We start from the raw sequence: 24,145 nt of genomic DNA, 5'->3' as shown, positions 1-24,145 counted from the left end.
GTGACTCAAGATAGCAACTATCTATGGTTCCTTATGCATTCCTCCAGCGTGGAAGATTTATAACCATCATATTCTCTCATTCTAATTAGCAGTCATTAGCCTAAACTTGCTAAAGAGTCATTTTTGTTAGGAATGTGATAAATTACTTCACATAACTTTGCACCAAGAGGTGTATTAATCAAAAGACTACCAGTCCTGTTTTCTCTTTGCTTATCACGTACTTGTACCCAACTGCAGAAATACCCAGAATATTACAGGAAAACAGAAATGCAAATGACAGATGAATGAACATTTAATTCAAACCACAAAAATATTGTTTGCAGTTATTTATTTTACTAAAATGGTTACATATGTTGAAACAAAGAAGAGCAATAGTAATAATGTTTGTTTTTCCTCTATCATAAATAATTATTGAGTCTTCATTAGCTGTTGGCTCAGCACTGATCATGATTTTTGTTATTTATAAAAGACACACACATAATTCATTAGAATTTGTGTTTTGGAAAACTCTAAAGCAGCAGTAGAAAAAATAATAAATTAAAGGAAATGGTAACAAGAAATTATGCCACATATTTCTTAAATTTTAAACCTGCTTGATGTGTTTTACAGATTATTCTTTGTGCTTTGATCATTTACAAAAAGAACCATGAACAATTTGTTTATGCAATGGCTTGCCTTCTCCAATTTTACTCCAGAGAAGTCACCAAAAGTATCTTTTTAACATGACAAATATTGTTGTCATTTATGCAGACAAAAAACACTGTGAATATATCTAACAGAAGATTGTCAAAACCATCAATTTATTGTCACAAAATATTTAATACCAGAATAACTTATAATAGTATGAACAAATGTGAAGTATTAACTCTCTGCTATTAGTTATAAACTCACATTATTATGTCAAAATCCAGTAAAGTATCAAAAATTATTGTCATGGAATCCTAGACACATAATGATGCAAGTCAGTAAAACATATACTTCAACTGTTCATACAGTCATGACATACATTTCTTGCTTGGCACTTTAAGTCAATGCAAATCAGCAATTTAGAAAACAAAGTAAAAATATATATGTACAAAATATTTTCATATCAAATCATTTTCATCATACACTAAATAAACCAAACAACATGTTATGTTACATCAAGAAGTCTCCTAAGAAGTCACACCAAAGCTGATATTTGCAACATATTTTGACTATTTTAGTGCAACTGGAACAGCCTATACTTGCAAGTTAGTTGCATCATTAGCACAATCCTGCTTCCATTGAAGGGGTAGTTTTGCCATTAAATTCAATGGGAGCAGGACTAAAGTCATATCTTGTTCATTGATGGCTCACCAAAAAGAGCAAAGAGGAGAGGGATAAGTAGGAAAAATCCTGACAGGACACCCACAGGAAAAAATCCAAATCCTAGCGACAATCAGCTCTTTTCCAGTTTTCTGTAACTGATTCGGTATAAATCATATTTGGCTTTGCCACTGTTTATTCAAGCACTGTAAACCCCATTAGGGTATTGTTATATGCCTTAAGAATAACTTGTACACCAAAAAAATCCCCTTAAAAAACAAACTTTGTTTTGTGTTAGTTATTACACTCAATAGCCGTCAAGTTTAGAGACATGACATTTAATACATGGCTTAGTATCTACTTAAAACTCTCCTAAATTGGATGCTTAGATTTTTCAATGTTTCATATCCCCTATGCTTCTTGTTTGGGCTTTCAGATTTTATTATAGCTTTTTTCATTGAAATGTGAATTGTCAATCAACTGCCCTCAAATATGCAGCAGATATAAAATAAAACCATTTAAAACACATTAAAGTAATAATTTGTATCAGGGAAATTTTCTGAGCTCCATTGCAAATAATGAACTGCACTATAGATTTAGTTTTGTACAAGAAGAAATCAGTTCTGTCTACTTGCATCAAAACTTCAATAAGTCACTAGCAAAGCCTTAAAAGGATAGAAATTCAATTTGAATTTACAGATAGTCTGGCTTTAACCTTCTCAACTAGAAATCTATAATGGGCAGCATGTCTGGGAGCACATGTATAAGTTCAAAAGAATCTGAACAGTCACATATTTCCTAAATTTGTGTGTTCTAGAGTATTGCACTTTTCAAAGGAATGATTTTGGTATTTTGATATACTGCATATACAGGTGAGAAACATGCATAACAACTTCATTGTCACTTTGACAAAACATACTGTACAATTTTTATAACACTGGTTAAAAAAGAGAGTGAGAAAGATGTAACGATTCCATTAAGACTCTATTTGTACAAGTCAAACAAGCACAATTCTCCAGGGCCTCCAGCAGTAACGTAGTTTAGCCCTAGGCTGCTTAAGCCCACTTGGAATAATATACAAAGGTTAAGCATTATGGCATTATCATTTTGAGGCATAATAGTGTTGTACTATGCCCACGTTATAGCTTATTTCTTGAAAGCAAGGCACTTACTGTAATAGCAATGCAAACACCTTATGCGCACTTTGATTAACATAAAATAAGTTAATGTTTTGATAAAAACAGGTTTTTTATAACTTACATGCCTTTTATAGAAGCAATTGAACATTTCATTTAACACAATGAAAACATCTGAGTCTGAAGGAATGTTTTTTTTTAACTGACCATACTGTAAAAAGGGGCCTGTTTTCCACATTTGCCTCGTATCTGTGAATCTGATTTTACTGAAAACCAATCCTGTGAGGAAAACGTCCGTTTGGTGGGAAGAAGAAAAAGGACCCATCTCTTAAAACTGCTGAACTAATGGCACTTTCACAGTCTTTACTTCTGATATATGTGATGATTTTTGAATGATGCAGCTGGTAGTTCCCTGCAGTTTATCCTTTCCTTGGGCAAGGTTCGTTAGGGCCATAGCTGCGTTGATCTCCTTCCAGTATGTTTCATCTTTGCTGGTTCCTTTTCTGTTAGCTGCGCTAGATTCAAGCAATAACAAATATTTACATGTACAGCTTACATAGCTACAGTAGCCATGTGATGTCAGGAGAAACTGTAGTAATAAAAATTTTGAAAAACTGTAAAGCCCCTTACTCACCTTTCACACTTACTTGGTCCATTCTCAAGAGTTTCTGAAAATGGAAAGAAAACATTTCAAATGTCTATTTTCTTTTAATAGTTTTTTAAACAAGCAAATTCATGGAACTGGCATATGGAAAAATAACCCAAGATTAATTCCAAAATTGAGACTAGATTTCTAAATAAAATCCTTGTTTAGACACCTATAAAGAGTCAGATTCACTCAACGGTCTCTGTGTGAAGAAATCAACACTGAGCTTTGAGCAAGGCAAACATCCAAAAAATCACTGTGGGGAATTTTCGATTGTGGGGAGGTTCCTGTGATAGGATGTTACAGGAATAGGCACTGGTGAGGCAGAACGTGCCACCATCAGCACTGAATCCTGTCTGAAGCATCTCAGTAATAGTGAGAATAAAGCTGGTCTCGGACGTTTATCTACATTTGGCAGGGCAATGCAGCTGATCATTCAACATATAAGTCCCAAGGACACAAGGAATTATAAAAACTAAAAATAAAAATAAGATTTATTGCCCTTCAGTGAATGCTCTCTTGTATGCACTAAAAATAGAACGTTTGCCCAAACTCAGCCATCGCGTTTGTGGTTTTTAATGTGTCCCTTGCCCAGGCTGCAACTCCCTGACAAGCACAAGCTGAGAAGGATACATACTTCTAAAGTAACAAGCGCACGTGGTCAACGGCCTTCCAAGATTAAATTGCATCACGGGCATAATCTACACTTTCCCATCAACAGTCACATTTGTTCATTCATGTAAGCCCTCATATTGCAGAGAAGCCAGAAATATTTACCAGGTGGAAATGTATAAGCTTTATTCAGCACCCCTGCTATCCTGACAGAGACATGCGTTATAGAGGAACTAGATGCTGATGCCTAATGGCAACACCTATGAAGAATGAGTCAAAATAAACAGCTACAGCTTGAATGCTAATGGCAACAAAGATGTATAAAGTCCCTACACTCAAAATAAATCTAGCAAAGCCATGCACCTCCTCATGAGACTGGATTCCCAACTGGAAATCAACCTTCCCAACATTCGATCAGGAGAGATAAAACTTCATGCTGCACTTGGCTACACATTGTTATTTAGCCTTGCTTCATTTATTTTTCTATAGTGACAATTTCAAAGAGGAGGTTTAGGATTTAATAGGTCAGTAGGTATAGAAATGGAAATGGCAAGTAATAGAGCATGTCATTGCCAGAGCAAACCTGGATATAAATACACATTTCTCATGCATCTGTCAGTTTCTTTTGCTGTTGGAAAATATTTCCTATGAACAAAAAAATTGCTTGTATAAACTTCTGAGGAAAGTAGGTGTGAATGGTGACACACATTCCAATTCAAGCGTTTATTTGAAGGAGTATTTGCAAATATTTTTTAGTGGTGTTTAGCCAGCTCTAAAGGAAAGTGGCCTGCCCAGGGCATGCAAGAGCAGTTGCAGAGCTAAAAAATAAAATTCAGGAGCAGAGAGTCACACAATTTTAATTTTGCTGGAGGTTTTTCCTGAATTAAAAAGAAAACATATTTTTTTATTTCATTCAAATTTTATGTTTTTAAACACATAATTTATTTCAAAGAAACATGAGTGAGCTACAATAAAACTATTATTGATGATTTGCAAAGATCTTGCTAATACCTGATGATAAAGCATATTAGTACAACAAAGTCTGAAAATCCATCACTTCAATGCACAGGCCCCCTTTTCTTGCCAAAAATCCTTTTCTGCTACACCAAATCTGTGACTGTCTATCTTAGTTTGCATTGCCATAGCACCTAAGCAGCTCACAGCTGTTTGAACTCAATGTTTCACAGACCTTAGTGAAGTAAATAATTATTTTTATCATTTTTGGATGTGGATAACCTCATCAAGAGACACCAAAAACCAACCCAGTTTTGCAGGGAACTGGGTCTCCAGACCCTCTGCCTTCAAAGGGACATAAGCATGCCCCAAACTCCTTGGCCTCCCTTGACATCTTGCAGGTCAAGTCAGCTTGATCCAACTTCAAAAGGAGAACTGGACACAGAGTTCACCTCACTTGCCATTAATGCCATCTAAAAGTCATGTGTTTATCTAGACTAGTTGTCCATTCATTCACAAACAACAAAAAGGTCCTGCAAGAAGTGGTTCCAGCCTGCCTATCTAGCATGGTCCAACTTCCCTATGTGCTGCTGCAAAAGCACACAGGGCAGCCCTCTTCCACAGTCACCTCCTCCCACCTCTTTTGGCAGCACTATCATCATCCATGTGGAAATGCTGTGAGCAGGATGTGGGGAGAACAAGGCCTCCCTCTTCTTTGGAGATTAAACTGGTGGTGTAACTTTGGCCATAGCTGTTCTCAGCCTGGAATGAACTGCAGGCTGTTTCTTCAATGACAAGAAAAGAAATCTGGATGAAAACATTTTATACTGTTAGAAAAAAAAGAAGAGCTGAATCTTGCACAACATTTTGCTTATTCTTCACCTTTCATAACCCACCTGCTTTGCCCTGAACACTAATTAAAGCTTTTGGTAATTATAGCTTTTGAAATTCAACATAGCTGCACAACAATTGCACAGTACATTTTAACTGTAAAAGCAGCATGCTGGTAAGAGTGTTGCATGAACACAACCCAAGAACAACATTCCCAGTATGGAAAAGGATAGATTTTTTGACCACTGCACAACGTATTCCTAACCTTCTTCTCTGAGGCAATGAGGGAAATGTCATCAGGCCTGTGTAACATCACTGGAAATGGCAAATAAAGGCATGGAAAAATGAGGCACCATACTGAATCCCACTGACTAGCCTCAGCTAGGGATTCACCCCAGAACAAGTGCAGACAAGCAGACCCATAGCTTCACGCATGGCCTCTCTCTGACTACACGAGAGACATTACTTTATACAAGGTACCAAGGATGTGCCATATCTACCCTCTCCAGGCTTTATCTTGGAGGTTATCTTTAATCTACATTAACATTAGCAGGCAGCCACTTTTGGTCTCTCCTGAAGAACTGTTGTCCTCTCTCTACTTAGGTCGAGACAGGCTGTCACATAGTTTTCAGCTTCTTCAGACTTCCGTGTAGAAGTCCCTGGCTCTCCTCTGGCATGCACATCACATTTAGTTCAATAACGGCACGTAATGTGACTCTAGAGAAAGGCAGTGATGGTGCATTGTTATATTCCACACTGTCCTCAAGACTTACATACAAAGACTTATACTCAAGTTTATCAACTGCGTAACACTGGCTAGCACAAATCACAGTAGCATTCAATAGCATATTTATTAATTCAGAGCCAAATCTATTTGCTAGTGATGAAGGTGATTTGTTGTGTCTCAGAAAGCAATGCACTTATTGGGAGAAGGATGTTGGTAAGTTTTCAAAATATATTAAGATTTTATTTAAGTCTATTTAATTTTAAATATCAGGAACATCTTCTTTGTTATAAGTTCAGAAACTTCTTAAGACCCCTTATGAAGGTGCTCACTTGCTCTGCAACTGCAAAGTTTTAAGCTCTCTGACAATGCAAACATAATTATTTATAATTAAGGATTGTCATTTATGCCTTCCCTTCTTGTGCTTCATTCTGCACACACTGCAAACATCCAGTGAATCAGCTTTTGCCTGGCCAAGAATGTCTCATTCTGCTCTCACTACCCACCCAAAGAAACCAGCTAGGTTGGATATTTGTTCCCTCTTGTTTATAATAGGAAGTAACTATAAATCACTTACTGATGGAATCTTGTATACCTTTCCATTGGTATGAGTTTTCAGTATACAGCTTACTGTAGCATGCAGTGCCAAGAGTGTAGTCACTGGACAATACCAGCTTTGTGATATAGTATGGTATTTTTCAGGACTCACATAATTACTAATAATATATTTAGCACATTTCTTTTTCAACATGAAATTTCTTCGTAAATATTCACTGGTTGATCTTGACAGCTCTCCTGCAAGGTAACCAGTAGTCCCATTTTAGCGGAGATGGAAATGAGTCACAGAAGTCCAAAGACAACACGTGAGGGCAATACTCCATTCATTTCAAATGTATTTATGAGTAGACTTTTACAGGGTTTCTCCTATACCTAAAATCATTTTTTTTTTTTTGTTCTTCTGCTATCAGGTAAAATGCCCACCCAAAGAAAATAAATTCTAGGGTATGGAAGAGAAGCAGGCAAACTATCTACAAGCCCGACAGTAATATCACTTCCCTCTAGTACATTGCCATGGCACTCACTTTTTTGTCGAAATAATATATAAATGATTTACATGAAAATATACAACTTCTCAATACAGAGTAGCACAGCCATCTACTGCAGCTCACAGCATACACAGGCTCTCTGGCTGCATGGTTCTTGCAGCACATTCACATATTTCAGAATGATACAGCCCCATAACTTTATGTTCCTGAAGGACTTCAGGGATGTTCTAAATAATACTGATCAGAACTACATTTTAGCCTTTCAATTTAAAAATTTTGATCTAAGAACATCAAATGTGTGTGACGATGAACTGACTTTACCTGGAGTCCCCGTGGGGAACAGCCAAGGAATGGTTGACACCTTATGTAGGACCAATTTCTCCCCCACATTTCTCCCCCACTCGGTGTTAATGCAGTCTAAGCAGAACCACAGTAGCTGGCTTAAAACCTTGCTTTGTGCTATCAGTTGATGTAGCTAAAGCAAATATGGCTCAAAACCCTCAAGGGAAAGAATGTGTGAATGAGAGAATAAGACAGACAGAAAAGGGTACAGAATATTATGTGGCAGAAAAAAAAGGACATGGAAATCAAGACACAGCAGGTCAGTCCCACTGACTGTAAGATTTCTTGAAGCTACTTAAACATGTACAGATTCCTTATGAATTACACAACTTCTGTTCTTGCAAAAGGGAGGGAAAAAAGAACTGCTGGCCCTAAATGGTGAATACTATAAAATATTTGTTGGTTCAATAAAAGGTCCTGTACAACTTATCTTCATTTTAAAATTGGCAATGCTGTTCAGCTGTTTCTCTTTTTGCCTTTCCTGAACTTTCTTTTATTGGTTTTGGACACACAGGCTTTGCATGTGTTGACTGGCATTTTCAAAACAAGTAAGAGGAGGAAAAAGAGGGAGGAACAGGAAATAATCAGAGGCAGCTGAATGAAAAATGAAGTTTACATGTGTGAGTAAATTAGTGGTGAAATGAAGTATTTCTGTAGGTAGCACCCCCCCACACACATCCTGACTATCTAGTATTTTCCAAACCACAAATTCAGGGCACATACAACTTTCAGATTTCTGTTTCTCCAAGAACAGAACTGGGTTAACTTGAGTTAGTATTATTGTACTCTTTTATACTGATACAGTTCCTTCCCTCCTGAAGGATCCCAAAGTAAACATCATACAACATCACTAACTTTCACCCACATCTGGAGTGAGAAAGTGGCTTAGTACGCGCTACTCAACAGCACGGGGAGTGGGAAATTGTATAACCCAGAATGCCAGGCCAGGCCTCTTCCTCTTACAAGAAACGTCATTTAATCTTGGTGCAAAGACCACACGACCTTCTGAAAAACCCAAACACAGTAAACTTTGGTTCCTCTAGCTTGAATTGGAAGAGGCAGCAGCTGGTCTTCCCACACTTACACTGAGGGTGCTCCCGTTCTGAGCCTGATGTGAATAGACAAGTGAGCTTCTGAACACTGATTCCACTCAGCCAGCGAACAGAGCTACCAAAAGCTTTCTAGACATACATAGGACTCTTCCAATCCAGTAGCTGGCACAGAGGAGACTCTTAAAGATGAATTGAATAGATGCTTAAGATGAATTACGGAAAAGCACAGACAGGAAAGGTCCCTCTGGACTAGACTCCAAACGACACTCTTGCACAGAAACAGCGTTTCCTAAACGCAACATCTGGGAGCCCCTGGTCTACCTTTGTGTGGGTTCAGTTCAGCGTTTCTCCTCACAAAGTCACCCTAGAGCCTGCACGGGGGCTTTGTGCAGCCTGGCTACCTCCACCAGGCCCAGCAGCCTCGCCAGCGAGGCCATGATGAAGTCACCTCCACCTCCCATCACTTCCCCTGCCCAGCTTCACAGTGACCTCGTATAAAGACTGCTCTGGTCTTTCTGGGTGACAACCGTCAGCTGTTTTGTTCTTTCAGACAGGCAAACTGCACAATGACAAGATGTGTTCACAGTGATAGTAGTTACACGGAGCATTTTTCCCTTTTCTCCCAGGTCTTTTCTAGGAACAGCTCTAGCTCTCGCTGACCTCTTCTGTTAAAACCCACAGGTTGTCCGACCTGCCTCACAAATCTCCCCTTGCCGCCACACCTCAGAGCAAGCCTTCTCAGGGCTTCAATCTTTGCTTTGAAACTTGCTTCCTGCACCAAAGAAACAGATATGAGCTTTACTGTGAGAGACTGGTCTAACTCAATTTTTTTCCCTGAATACTTGGGAACTAGGAGACCTTTCTTTCCTGAGCAATCCAGAGTCTGCTGAAGTGCGAGCCGGCATCTAGTTACATTTTAATACATGTGATTTTTATAAAATGAGTGTACATGCCCACAGAGACTGGGATAGGTGTATTTTATAAACTATAAAATAGAATTGAGTATGCAGGTCTATATTCACATTTGCATTAATAAGTGCACTGAAAGCACTACATAATAGTAGGCACGGTGCAAACGGCCTCACTTGCATGTAGAATTTATTAGTTAGCAAACTAGATACAAACCTTGCGTAAATCACCTCATTGTTCTGGCTGTCATAGCTGGCTTTAAATTTCTCATGATCAGTGACAATGTGTTCTTTCTGGTGAGGTTCAGGACTTGGTGTGAGACTTGTTTTTCTAGCCAGGCCTTAGTAGAGCTTATAATGGGAGTTGGGGCTGCGTAGTCTTGGAGGTGAGTTGTTAACGAACTGACGATTATGTGGTATTATGTTCTTTCAAGTTTGCTGCAAAGCAACTGAATCAAATCTTTCCTCATTGAGCTGGTATGTAATTAATTGTGTAAGGTTGTCAGATGCCTTGGTGATCATCTCCCATATGGATTTCATAATGGATAAACAAATATCTGACCTAGGCTTCATTTTTGGTATTATCTGGAAAGCAATTTGCAGCACATCCTGTACTGACTGGAAGGATGAACTAGTTAGCCCTCCTGTTGTGAACTATTATGGGTTACAATGTGAACTAAGTAAGGCAGCAGGGAAGGGGATGGCTGAAAAAAGAAATAAAAGAGCAGAAGAGGAAGAAAAAAGAACTAAAGGAAAGGGAGATGTTAAAATAAGGAAATTAGAAAACAACAAACGTAAATGCATGAGGAAAAAGAAAAGTAAGGAGTAGGAAAGGAGAAAATGTACTGATACATTAATTTGCTTTATTTTTAATTAAAAAATAGCCTTTCCCCACCCAGGAATCTCGCTGTTGTGCAAGCAGGCACGTTCAGACTTTCACTCTGGATATGTAAAGTTTAACTGGGAGCTCTTAAAGCCTAAAATAAGGCTTTAAAAGTAAAAAGCTAAAGTAAAATGCAGCCAGGGTAAGCACTATTACACTCCAGCCGGATTGTTTTTCATTAAAAATGTAGGGTGAACGGGAGGATTTCAAAGCCGTATTTCAACCCCAGGCTGACACTACAGCAGTAAAATCTGATTTTGTTATGCTAGTTGGCTGTGGGTTTGGGAGCAGACCCTACATATGCGGCGTAACGTTATGATATAAATGCATGCACGCGGGATATTTGCAGACTATCCTGCTGAATTCCCCAAAACGCGCCAGGCGGTTCCCGCGGCCCTGCCTGCAGCCGCGCGCCGGGACCCAGCCCCTCTCCTACCCCGGTACTGCCAAAGCAGGCGCAGACACGGCGGACACAGCACAAAGGCAATTTAAATTACAAGGTGCTGTATCTTCAGGCCAGCGGAGCAACTTCCATATTAATGCCAGAACTGATTTCCAGGGCGGGTTTATCCAGCAGCGCAGAGTAAAGTATGGGTAAGTCTGAAAGGGAGAGGAAATTCACTGTTTCTTTCACTTGGCTATGAGATAAAGCAGAGACTGACAAATGAAACACGATCTTTTTAAACATAGCTCCTTCAAAAATGTCCACTGCATGGGATACAGGGATGTGCCTAACACACACATCCAAATACTAGAAAACAGGTACCTAGGTTGTGTCCCAAATTTATTGCCATCTGTGCAAGCACAGGAAAAAAAAAAAAAAAAAAAAAGTAGCTCTTAAAAGTGCATAAGCACATCTAAGGGTCCATCAGCCAAAGGCTCTGAAACCAGTTGTGGGATACAAAAGAACTTTATGGTAGCCCCAGACAACTGATGTACAAAGGATCCTCCAGATCAAAGGCTCTACATTTGATTTTTTTTCTACATATTTGTATAAAGAAATACAGATATATTCATCTGTATCTGCGTATATATTATGTGTACATAAAAATAAGAATGCCTGAGCAGTCTAAGTTTATCATCTCACTAAGAGTACTGCGAAGTACAGCAATGCAGTCACACATTAGATTTTCTGTGGGTCACTAGCTGCCTCAAACACAGCCCTAGTGATGAAGCCAAGCTGTTTGGTGAGACTGTTCCCCGCCAAACCACAGCTTAATATCACGGCAGCTGGAAGGTTATCGCAGGAGGGAAGTGCAGGAAGATAAAAGGTAGTCAATTGGTTTTACATTGCCCAGTAAGCCATATTAATGATTAATGGGATCTCTACTTGTGCTACAAGTGTGGGGCTAGACATGTTGCTTTAACTAGTCTTTTTGTGGCTGGCGACTGTACAATCCTCAGTCTCTCGACTCTGACCCCAGAGCCTGGGGTCTGATCTTCAGCAGTGCTGAGCCCTCACCCACGCAACCGAAGACAGCAAGAGCTCTGCTTTGAATGAATAAAGAGCCAGGAAGTTAAGAGATGCCATGAGGTCTTAGGCACCTAAAATTAGGCCAAAATGACTTTAAGTCTTAATTTTTTGGTGCCTCAGTTCCCCATCTGTGAAATCCTACAGACACCTTATGAGAATAAATTTATTACAGTTTTTGAAGGACCAGATAGTGTGTATCAAACAGCACTGCGCAGCACATCATGAAATTAATCATTCTGTCTTCAGAGATGCTCGGCTGTTTTCACGCTAGTGCTTTGCCAGCAGAATAGAGAAGGAGCAATGAGCTCGGTACTGCAGTCAGCAGCTGGATTTTAAGGGTTCTTTCAAACTATTTTAGCATGCATATGTCAGAAAAGCGTCTATTTTCTCAACTAACCAAAAATTGATTGAGTTTGAGCCAGACTTTTAGTTCTGCCCCCCTTGCTTTCTTTCTCTTGTGAAGCTACTGCAGCCTTCATTCTCCCACTCACCACAATTCACATTGTTATTATTTCCATTACAGTATTTCTTCCCAAAACGAAATATTCCCAGACACCTTCCAAACAGGCCCTCAGAGATTCTAGCAAACTAGGAGGTATCTTGAGAAGGGCTGTGTTTTCGGATCAGCTCTGCTTTCCTGTTCACTGAGCAAATGAGAGACAGCACAGGCAAAAAGGCAAATGAGGAAGGCTCTTGCAACACAAGAATCGTGTGCCCAGAAGAATTATTCAGAAAGTTGTACCCATTTGCCAAGAGATTTTGGGGAAGTGGAAACACTTCCTTCTTCTCCAAGCATTATCTTGCATTTATAAATGGTTTGTGTCTTACTGCAGTGCAATTTCAATGACTCAGCAGGTAAATCATATTTAGAAGAGTTCATGGACTATCCTGGATAGCAGAAAGATTGCTGCAGCGTAATAAATCAACCAGACTGAGCTTGAATCCTCAAAAGCAGCAAAACCTTAATGGCAGATGCCTGCTAATCGAAAGTTATAAGAACCCTTCACAGCAGAGGCTTTGCACAAGACAGATGAGACTCCTGCACGCCGAAAGACTATGTGTGGGAGGTCCTGAAACAGTAGTAGGCCAATATTTAACATCGCAAAGGCCTTGGATGTGAACAGCTTTGTGGAAGGAGGCTGAATTTGCTCTTTTGGCAAAACATCTGAAACCGTCTGTGATAACGGGAATGAGAGTAAGGATGACTGAACAAATATTTGCACTGAGTGCCTTGTCAGAACAGGGGAATTGCTACCGATATGATCTTTACTTTCAATGTTGCTGTTTCTGACAGTCTTACAGACTTTGCAGATGTTTATTGGCTACTAAATCATTCTTCAAGAATGTTGGCGCCATTCCCAAACCTGAAGAGCCTGAATGTGAAGGGGTTTGTTATTCAACACACACTGCTGCTTTTGGAGACAGTGATTTTGAAGAAACCAACTTTCAGCAGCAGGGAAGCATCGTCAACTGATAAGAACATGGGATTGAATTCAAGACTTCCAGCAATCAGGGCCTCAGACACGAGGCACGTTTCAGTAGCAGTGCACCGCGCAATGGGGCGTCACGTATCCACGCAGCATAGCGCAGCACCCTATGGAGACGCTGTCTGACCTCGGAAAGCAGCGTCAGGCCACGTTAATGAACCTGTCCTGGAGCAAAGACAGCCGTAGAGACAGGACTCACTAGCTCATGCTGACCTTTCTGTACTGCTTCCAGCTCTGGGCCTGGCGCAATTGCCGCAATTTGGAGGCTTCTGGAAAACTCACCCCAGCACACTGCATAGACCTGGGTTTTACTACTGCTCCTGTTTGGTCATCTACCTGTAGGACATGGAGTATAACAACTAAGCATATTCAAACCCTGCAGACTTGGTGGGTTCACGCCTGGACTCTTTTGCAAGTGCTTCTCGTATAATAAAATGATTTTGCTGTAAAGTACTAAAAGTTTCCTGAGTTTCTGAGTGCCCTGACTACTGCCTGGCCATTCTAACACATAGCAGCTACATAAGGGTCCCGCACTGCATTTCAGCCCTTCCACTCCTGTTCTGTCCCATTCCCGAACACACTTTCCTGAACCACAGACAGCACTGGCCCCTGCACCACCTTCCCTACCATCCTTACACTTTCGGAAGAGCAGTACCAGGAGATTGGAACCGAAGCTGGAGAACAACTGCTAAAATGCAAAATACAATAATCCATTAGGCCTAGGAAGAACAGTTTTCACCAATACAGTCGCTGAGCTACAGAGGACCCTAAGCCACGAGATTTCAAACGGGACAGAGATTTGCGTTCAGACAGTGCATCTGAACCGAGGGGAACATGGCATATGCCGAGGCTGTTTCTCTGTGCTGAGTGATGGTGCCAATTCGTTCTCTGGGATCACTCCAACCAATTCTTATCTGGAAAAACTACACCTAAATAGTAATAATAGTAGTAATAATAACTATGAGAGTAATAACATTTATCTTTTAAACAGCAAGTGATAAAAAGAAATACCTGCCTTTGTACTAATAATACAACAGATTATAGGACCACAACAGATTATCAACATAGGGGAAAAAATGTATTATCAAGACTGATTAAATGTATTTCTCCCAGAAAGGCACTAATTACCTTGACCACTGTAGCCAAAGTCACAATAGTGGACTTGGTCTGAAGAACAGTGAAAGAAAATGATCTCCTCTAAAAGCTAATTGAATTGCTGGCAATCCACTTCCAAGATCAAAGACAGCATTATCAAAAGCAGCACCTCGCAACATACTTTTTCCCAAATAGAGTGAAGAGACTTTTTCAGAAAATTACCAGGTTGTTGTTACAGAGATGTGCCTCAAAAATATGTAAGACAGGTACACAGGGCAATAATGTTATATTTACATGTTTGTTTTACAACAAGCTTTGTAAAATTTTGCTCATTCATGTTTTCCTGGAAGTCAAGAGATTTCCATCAGGGAATTCTCTCCTTCCACAATAATTTGCCAGATCAGAGACTTAAATCACACATACATATTTATTTTAAAGTCACATGGCATTTATGGTTAAATTAACTGTCATTATTCTAAAAATATGACTTTTGGCAAAATATGAATAATTCAGAAAATCTCTGGATCAAAAACAACTCAGAAGCTTTATAAGCACAGATAAATAATCAGTCTTTCCTCTTGTTACCATAAATCAAAAAAAGTCACCCAACATAATTCGCATCTGGGAAAACTGGGCTATATATGCACATAAAAATATGTAAAATATATGCCTTCATAGGGTATTACTCCTTTAGTGGATGAAATGGAAATTACCATGGAGTTTTTGCTCAAATAGCAACCAAATAAATGTAATTTTAGAGTAGCTCACACTTCTCTAGTTTGCTGATGCATTTCCTGAACTGCTCAGATGCCTTGCTAAGAGTAAACAGCATATAGCAGGCATCTAACTCTCTAGATAGCCCTGCATGCTCACCTCCTTTTCGGAGTTAAGATCACGAATATTCTCTTCTACGGAGAAATGCAATGGGACAGGAAGCCAATGTCCCAGGCAAAACTGACCTCCATATCTTTTAGAGAATAACTATGGGGAAAAAGATTGAGATCTTTTGACCCTGTCAGTGCAGTCCAACTCCAGGTTCCAAACCTTTGGACAGGCAATGAAAGGACCCAGCACAGCCACATGAGCCAGTCAGCTGCAATGCCAAGGCTTTAAGCTCTGTGAATGTTATGCCCCATGTTCTCTAATTAGTTCTTAATATTATTAGTACTACTTCTGTTTCCACTTTTAAAACAATAAAAGTTTTTTCTTCCATTTTTGAAAGGGTTTTTATTTTTTCACTGTTGCCTGTGAGCCAAAGTTTTCCAACAGTGCAATAGTCTATTCACCACCGTTTGCAAAGTTTATGGAGACCTGCAAAGGGTCTGTAAAGCAGATGCAGCAAATGTTGTGTGTAGGCAATGCCTACTTTTCTTCCCAACGTTCTTCCATAACAGCAAGCAAATAGACTGGGCACCAAAAGCAAATGCTATCTGAGATACAGATTCATGATTCACACAACTGTTCTATTTCAGATCAATGAAGTGTAGGCAAAACCCTCACCTCAGAGCACCTCTGCGAATATGGCTCACCTCACCTGTAGGCATGACCCTGCTAGCAAATCACCACAAATCATCACTCTGTGTGAGAGACATATGTCTAAAACACTGTCAGACCCTCTGTCCTGCCCCTTGGGATGTCCCTGTCCCTAATGGTTCCCTACTAACACATCCTAAGCAATTATCATTTTAGCTGGAGCATCCTGAGGACTACTCGGGTATCCTGAGTATCCTGAGAGCTGCAGACCACCCAGAGCCCCTCTGTCTTCAGCAAGGTTCTCCATACCCTTGCGACCCTAACATGGGGTGCAACTGTTATAATTCAGGGCAAGTCCTGCTTCTAGGAGTTCATCCTTTCAAAGTAACTGCCCTGCATCCTTCGAAGTCCCAGAGGCCACTCCATGCCACCAAGTGCTTAGAAGACACCTGACAATTTATTAATGCCATTTTTTTTACAGGTCTCGCTAGCCTTTGTGGCAGTGAGTGAACCAGAAATCCCACAATAGGAGGCAGTATGCTGACACTGCAGGTGTCTGCACCTTTAGCCCCCAAGAAGGAGCTGCCCATAGAAAACAGCAAAATGTCTAGAAATTCTGGCTTCAAGGCCTTTTCCAGAGCATCTAGATTAATATTAAAAGGCAGCAGTGCTCAGCTGGAAACAGTGCTTCCTGCCTTTTTTTTTCCTTGAATTCTACATTTTGGTACAAAGTATAGGTATGCAAGGATTTCTGGCAAGTTTTACAGCTCACCATGGAGCACCAGCCTGTGGCACCTGGGGCTCAGCAGTAAGGCATCGATCACGCCAGCCACAACGCAGGGCACTTGCTTGCTGCAGTGGAGTAAGATCTGAAGTCCAAAGCTGGCTGGTTGTCTAAGCTGGCTACAAGGAGAAAAGATCCCTTCCAAAGACGTACCTCAGAGGAGATAGATTGGCAATGGATGAGTACCCTCTGCTGTGATTACTGAAAGACAAATTTTGGAGCAAGACTTCTCATATTTTACTTCTGTTCAAAGCCTCTCTGAGACATCAAATAATATGACCTTTATCATCAAGAGAGTAAAATCTTTTTTACTCAAATGACCAGGTAATATAGAAATGGCAAATAAGCTTATTAAAACTGAGCTTTAGATGTACTACTGTCTTGTCAATAAAATCAGGCTAGTTTCTTTTTGTGTCTCGGAGAAAAACAGGATCTGTGGAAAATGTTTTCTCAGAGAGCAAATTTGAGAAAAATGGACAGAATCTATAAAAGGAAGTACAATTTTTTCAAGAGTGTTGAAAATAGCATCTAGATATGTAGTGGTAAAAAATATGCTCCCTAAAAGTTACATTTACTTTCACATCACATCTTATAAAAATACAAACATTTAGGTATTAAGGAAACAGTAGAAAGTTTTCTCTCATTCTCCGACAAAGCTTTAGATCAGTTTATAGGTCCTTCTCAAGGTATTGTTCTTGTTCTCATAGATACGTGAAAGGTGCATTCTTTCACGAAACAGCCCTAATTTCTAAGCAGCAGGAAGGACGCCCTCCTTTGGGCAAACACATATTGCTTGTTTGTTTCACCAAAAGAAAAAAAAAAGCAAACAGAATAGATTTTCAATCAACACTCATTAATTTGAAACACAAAGAATTTTCCTGTATTGAAAGCAGATTGCTCTGAAGAAGGGCTCATCTTCAAGGTCATAGCAGTGCTGGCAAAACTCAAAAATCTTGTAGTCCAACTTGCTTGTGTTCAGCTGTGTTTACTTAGTCTCAACTTGACAAAAGTCTGCCTCTGATTATACAGATCAGTCATCTGCCCACAGATAAATAGATATTACACAAACATTTGGAGGGAATGACATTTGGCTACCAGTGACATTTGGCTACCATTATTTTTGGAATAATTTACTCTGCATCCTGAACGTAAAACGTCAAAATGATTCATAACATTTTTTGGGCCCAAATATTTCCATTTAATAAACAGATTGACCTCTATCACCTTTCTGGACTCTACATTGCACGCATTGGTGAAAGAAAAGGTAACTTGTTACACAGTCTATACGATTGGGAAAGATGTATTTCGACAGAATTAAGGACTGTGCCTAATGCAAGTCAGTGGCACATCTCCCACTTGCTCGGGCAGGCCAGAGCCCACAGCGTGCAGTGCAAGGAGAACAGCATGCTCCTGGAGAGAGCAGCACAGCTCCAAAAGGCCAAAGTCCCACCACATAACAACACGCAAGCGAATGTATATTGCTCAGCTAGCTGCAGAGCATACACCTGCTGTTAAAGCTCATACTAGCAGAAAGCCTAACTGTACTGTGCAAGGTACGAATGTGTTTTCTATTTCAAATGTACTTATTTCAAGTGCAAACCTCACTGTTTTCTGCCTATTATTTTTAAAAGAAAAAATAATTATATGTTGCTCATGCTCCTGGAGGCCAAACTAAAATTTTGCCTTATATGCAACAGAGATGGTTTGATGAACTTATAAAATACTTATAAAATATTTATAAAATAGTTTGTATCTTAAAGCAGGCCTGCCTTTTCCTCAAAGTGGATAGAAATTTTGTCTGATTAAAGATATTATTTAGCCCAGGCACTTTATGTTATGAATTATCCAGGAATTAGGTGAACAGTTATGAATAAATGATATCCCGAGCCTTTACTGACAGCTCCTCCTAGCTCTTTCTCCTCTCAGTCCCTGCCAGTTCCCCAACAACGACTGTCCCCAAAAGAGCACCCATATCACGAACTGGGAAGTATCAAGGGCAATTCCAAGTCCATTAGGGATATTGTTACTGCTGCACATTTAAAATGGAAGAAGCCTCTAGAGTATGGTGATAGATGGAAGTATAAAACCTAGACCAAACAGATAGAGAGATAGCTAGATTAGTATCTGTAAAGCTAGCAAGCTTTCAAAAATATCTTTTCAATTAGAATACCAAAATTAAGAAAGCATCTGATGCAATAGGAACCATATGGGTTTGACATATCCAGCTTCTCTGTGACTTCTACACATTCAGTTTAAAGAAAATTAAGACATTTGTTTACAAAGATCTAGTTTATGTGTTTACAAGACTAAGCTGAATGTTTCTAGATGGAATGATTATATACTAGTCATTTCCTCTCATTATGCCTTGATTCAAAAAGAAAATTACTGTAAAAATGGAATGTGTTCTGGATGCACACAGCTGGAGGTACAGCAAACAGATTTCTATCATGTGGAACAAACAGTGAATTCTTTCTTTAGGGGCTGTTTTCTTACAGAGACTGTGTGTTAAGAGCTCATTACACCCTGATGCAAAACTGCCCTCTTTCAGCAGTGTGCTAACTATCGCGACCCAAAGGAGAGTTAAGGTCTGATGGAAGCCAGGAAAACGAGGCAGCAAGAATCAGCACCGACCGGCAGCCCAATCACATGACAAAACGCAAGGCATCTCCAAAGCCGCTGCCTGCCAAAAGAAGAAAGGCTGCTGCAAGAAAAATAACTTTCACAGCTTGATATCTGGGTCTTGTGACTGCTATCCAAACAAGGAGTAAAAGTGGTACTATATAATGTGGCAGGGTAAACAGAAACACCCACTCGTCATCACCAATCGAGTTTCAAGTTCAGATAATTTCTGTTTCTTTAAAAAATGATGGGGGAAAAAGAAGCAAAGCCTTTTGCTGAACTTGAAATTTATATGTATAATCTGATCTGGCATGGCATGTATTTGCAGGTTCATCTATATCATGAACTACACAGGAATGCATGACTTGTCATGCCACATCAGACTATGAGTCCATCCCGGGTGATGGCCTTTCTATGCTACTGACCAATGCTTGCTCCAGAGGAGCGCAAAGACACACTGCCCTCAGCCAACTGTGCAATAGGTTAAGCAAGTTTCTGCCTGTGACTGACAGAAGATGAACTGCAGTATCTTCACACAGGAGATACGATCTGCAAGGGAAGAAGCAGACCTGGGAGAAGTTCAGACTTTCAGGAATGATGGGTCAGACAAGCCTCCACATTTGGCCACACCATCTTACAGTAGCCTGAAAGTCAGGCTATGGCTTTCAAAATTGGTCTTGGTGGGATTTCTCCAAAGTCTCCAGGATTAGGTATGATAAAGCCAAAGTGTAAAAGCTCTTCTGTATTTCTGTTTTCCAGCTTAGTCAGGGAGTGCAGATCTGCCAAGATACTGGGAAATTAATAAACACACACCCCACACAAATATAAAAAACCCACCACCAGCAACAAAAATATAGTGTTTCCCAGGCTCTGACTAAGTTCAGGTTTTTCACTGAGTTGTGAGCAACAGTTTGGATCAATTTGCATTGTATTTTAACCAAGGTCATAGCCTTTTCTAGAAGTGGATTTGCTCTTAGCCTGTGTGACATGGAAAAAAAAATGCTAAGACATGGTAATTAGATTTAAAGGTGCATTCCAAGCAAAGTGACCAAATACAGCTCTTGAAAGCATATCCATCCTTGTTTGTTAAATACTCCGAAAGGGAAAAATTCTCATTTTGGACTGTAAAACTGCTAGTACCTCTTATGCTTCTCTAATTCATTCTAGAGCCTTTCCCAGTTACACTCAAGCCTCCTACCAGCATTTTCTTCATAGCTGCTCTCCACAGTATTTTCTCTTCTTGCCTTCATCCCTTCCTTCTCTTTTCTGCCTCTTCCCTCCCCTCCACCACTCTTCCTTTTTTTCTTCCTTTTCTCAACTCTATTTTCCTTTTTTCTTGTCTTCTCTGAACACCCTCTCCTCTCTCTATCATCTTCTAAAAGTTTCTGTTCTTTATTTTCCTAATTGAGTCTATTCCCTGGCTGTAAGTTTTCCTTTTCCCCTCCCATCTCCCTCTTTTATCTTTTGCCTCCTCTTAACATCCTAGAGCTAAACTGATATTTCAACAATATAGTACCTGAAAAGTGAGGTGAATCTTTTAAGTCCATTGTCACTACTAAGAAAGGGGAAGTGTCTCAGAAAGACCTAAACGACTATCACATTCACACACATGTGGATCTCATTGCCGACTGGAGGAGTTCAGTGCCTGAGTCAAGTTATTCCACTTTTGCTACCAGTCCCCACTTTGTGGGGCAGTCCTGGCTGTGCCGAGCAGTGCAACAAGCTGTCCCACGCCAAGGCATGGTGAGACAGACACAACTTTTTGCAGCGGCCACAGAGTGTCAGTGATGAGAAAAACAACTCAGGTAATGTAAGTCCTTTCTTCACTCTTACCTGAGAGCAGCACCCAACACGACTTAGGACTTTGTTGAAACTTAAAAGAATTAGGAAGAGGTCTGGATAAACAGGGGTACGATTCTGCACCCCTTCTTTCTCTGAAATCTGCTGGATCTCAAACCAAATACTAAAACATTGTAAGAGAAGTGCCTCAGATGGCATGCACAGTGCAATTAGTCTTACAGCTAATGGAAATCCTGTGAGACTTCAGTCTGTTTTGGCTTTGGGGGAAGGGGATGAAAGCCACTTCTGGTGCAACATCCCCTGACGTGACGGAATTGCACCATGCAAGCAATTGGCTCAGACGGTGGAGAGACTGTGAGAGGTATTGATTCCCTGAACTTCTTGTGATTTGCCCAGCAAAACAGTAAATGTTTGCTTTCCAAGATGAAATAAGCTAATAGAAACAAGCACTAGAAATCATCTTTATGGCCTGCGCTCCAGAGAAAATACTCAGGAACACTTTTGTTTTTCAAATGGTGAGAAAATTGCCCCGTAGCACCCCCACACACACCTCCCCAGCGCAGAGAGCTGCTCCCTCTCCAGCTGGTGCAGCCTGAGCAAGCTGGAGCCGTCTACGCAGGGCACCATCCAACTTGCACACCCAATCTTTCAAAGTCTCCTCTGTTTGCTTTGTCTCACTCTTTTTATATTACTTCTGGCGGTTTGGTGCATGTGTTTTTGCTGCCACACGCTTCCCACCCTTAGCGCGCTCCAACTGCTTGCAGGGCAGGCGCAGCAATTCCATGTAAGGAACACGGGGAAGAGGCGCATTCCTTGATTTTTCTGTCTGCAGTAACTTGCACGACATTTGATCATACGCAGAGATTAAGTCATTCATGAACAGGGCCCAAAGGGAGGAACGACTCCAGAAAAACAACTCTCCTCGCTGGTAGTACGGCATCCAGAAATCCACAGTCATTACTGCCACACTTACAGTTACTGCTCACTATCTGGCAAAGTGAGGAATCTAACTGCAGGCTCTGTGGTTTAAATAAAATGTATCTACAGCAGCTTGGATCAATGTTTAAAAATGTTCCATGTTATTTTAGTCCAAGGACAAGCTTTTAAAATTAAAAGAAAACTTTGGCTTTAATTACAGATTAAAAGTGAAAGTCGTTTAGAAAGAATGCATATTCGGAGCAGAACAGTAACAGAAACTATTTAAAATTTAAAACTCATTCTTCTCTCCCTGAGCATGTGACAAGTCTCCTTGTAAATATTTAAAACAGAAGTTTGAAAGTGATTCATTTATGGACAATATTTAGGGTGCTGCTGCCTTGCTGTCTTGGATCTTTGGCATAGCTTGACTTTTTCCTACATTTATGTTTTCATGCTAAAAAAAATCAGATTTTGATGCACATTAGAAAGCACAAAAAGAGAAGCCACAACAGTAACTTTTACCTGCCTTTTTCCTAAATTTTGGTACTACACATGCGTGAGGCAGCACATATCACCACTCTACACATTAATGCAAGGGGTTTATTCCAGATCGTCTACGAGCAATGCGATCCCGGAGTGGTTAGGTGCTACAATGGAGAAGCTGCTGCTCTTGGGATGATTTTCAGCAACAATGGCCCATCTGAAAATCATTAGTGCATAGCAGTGGATTTTCCACATGTTCATATGCTGGACAAGCAGGTTGCCCTTGAAGTATGGTTCCCTGGGGGAAGAAGGAAAACCCAGAGAAAAGTATTCTATTGTCAGATCACGGTTTAGCTAGAGCCAGACAAAAATATGGTCAAGCATTCACTTGGCTGCTCTGCTGGCAAAACTATAGGGTACCGAAATGGAGACAGCTAGTGAAGAAGGCAAAAATGAGGCTCAGGAAGAAGAAGATCTTAGAGGAATATGGATTTTTTTTTTCTTTAAAAAATTGGAAATGCCATTAGGGATGCAAATTTAATGACTTCCATATTACTGACCTTCCTTTGTATAAGGTCAGAAGGTTTTGGAAGGGGTATTCTTTTCCTGATAGAGTATCTCATCTTTTAGTTCAGCTGTATTTCAAGCACCAATGAGAAAGTATTGAAGTGACCTAAATAAAAAGGGGAAGAATATTTAGGTAGTATATTTAATGCACCATTAATCGATAATTTGGCTTGGAGCAAAAAAATTGGCAAACAGGAATGGAATTCTTTAGCTCCTTGTTTTATTTAAGAAAAATTCCCAACAGGTTTCGCTTAAACAAAGAACTTTAGTTTTCCACTGGAAAGACAAAAAGAAAATCTTGGTCTAGCATGTCCTGCCACATGCTTTAACTACACAGTAAAAGAGTATGTACTTGGATCCCAGGCACATTTCAAAAGTGTAGTATTTATTAGCTGCTCTGTTGCCAAGTTCCACTATTATCATTTTATTATAACTAAGGTATATTTTTACTAACTAAATTATATTTAGGTCTTTAGTTTAAGCATTTGAAGATTTGAAGGTATTGGAGTGTCACGTACTGATGACATCCAATATATCACAGGAATCTATTGACTTTTGCCCGCCTCCTCTCCTCTATAAACAGTTACTCTATAGCTGCGATCTGGGGGCATTTGACTTTCCTAAACCCATAATCCAGCTGTAAAGATATGCAGGGGCCAGGGGAGCGAAATCCTCGAACGGAAAGGACGAAGGTGAACACTATTACGGACAACCTGCGGCGCAGATGTCCCTCCGCCCCGATCGGCAGTGTAAGGTGAGCTCTCCACGCTACTCCCTGTTTCAGACACCCTGTTATAGCCCACCCGCTTCCCTGCGCTCGCCCCGCAGAGACACTCTCTGTGTTTCACGACCTCCAGATCCCAGCTGGGGCTGAGAGCTGGCTTTCCACAGGCAGAAACGTTCCTTGGTGGCAGCGGGTGATGGTGACCTGGCTGAGGACAGGAAGGGTGAGGTGGCTCCCGCTCGGTCTGTCCCGGTGGGACCATGCCCTGTACACCCATTAATATTCTCTTTGCTCTCTCCA

The 24,145-nt window shown here is 40.3% G+C and overlaps 1 protein-coding gene across 4 annotated transcripts in view; it reads right to left on the bottom strand.

Moving 5' to 3' along the window:
* Positions 1-348: 348 nt before the first annotated feature.
* The window catches only part of MKX (mohawk homeobox), a 46,916-nt gene continuing 23,119 nt past the window's right edge, over positions 349-24,145 (bottom strand). For 2 of the 4 annotated variants that reach the window (XM_062567681.1, XM_062567682.1), the window contains exons 6-7: positions 3,058-3,091; positions 349-2,938 (exon numbers count right to left, since the gene is read on the bottom strand). In XM_062567681.1, coding sequence (XP_062423665.1) covers positions 2,752-2,938; positions 3,058-3,091 — 221 coding nt within the window. In that variant the 3' untranslated portion in view covers positions 349-2,751. The remainder of the gene's footprint in view (positions 2,939-3,057; positions 3,092-24,145) is intronic. The other 2 variants (XM_062567684.1, XM_062567683.1) reach the window with 2 other exon arrangements.

The sequence above is a fragment of the Rhea pennata genome, chromosome 2 (assembly GCF_028389875.1).
Source record: "Rhea pennata isolate bPtePen1 chromosome 2, bPtePen1.pri, whole genome shotgun sequence".
NCBI classification, from domain to species: Eukaryota; Metazoa; Chordata; class Aves; order Rheiformes; family Rheidae; genus Rhea; species Rhea pennata.
The sequence above is the reverse complement of the archived record's forward strand: the minus strand, read 5'-3'. Positions and strand labels throughout refer to the sequence as shown.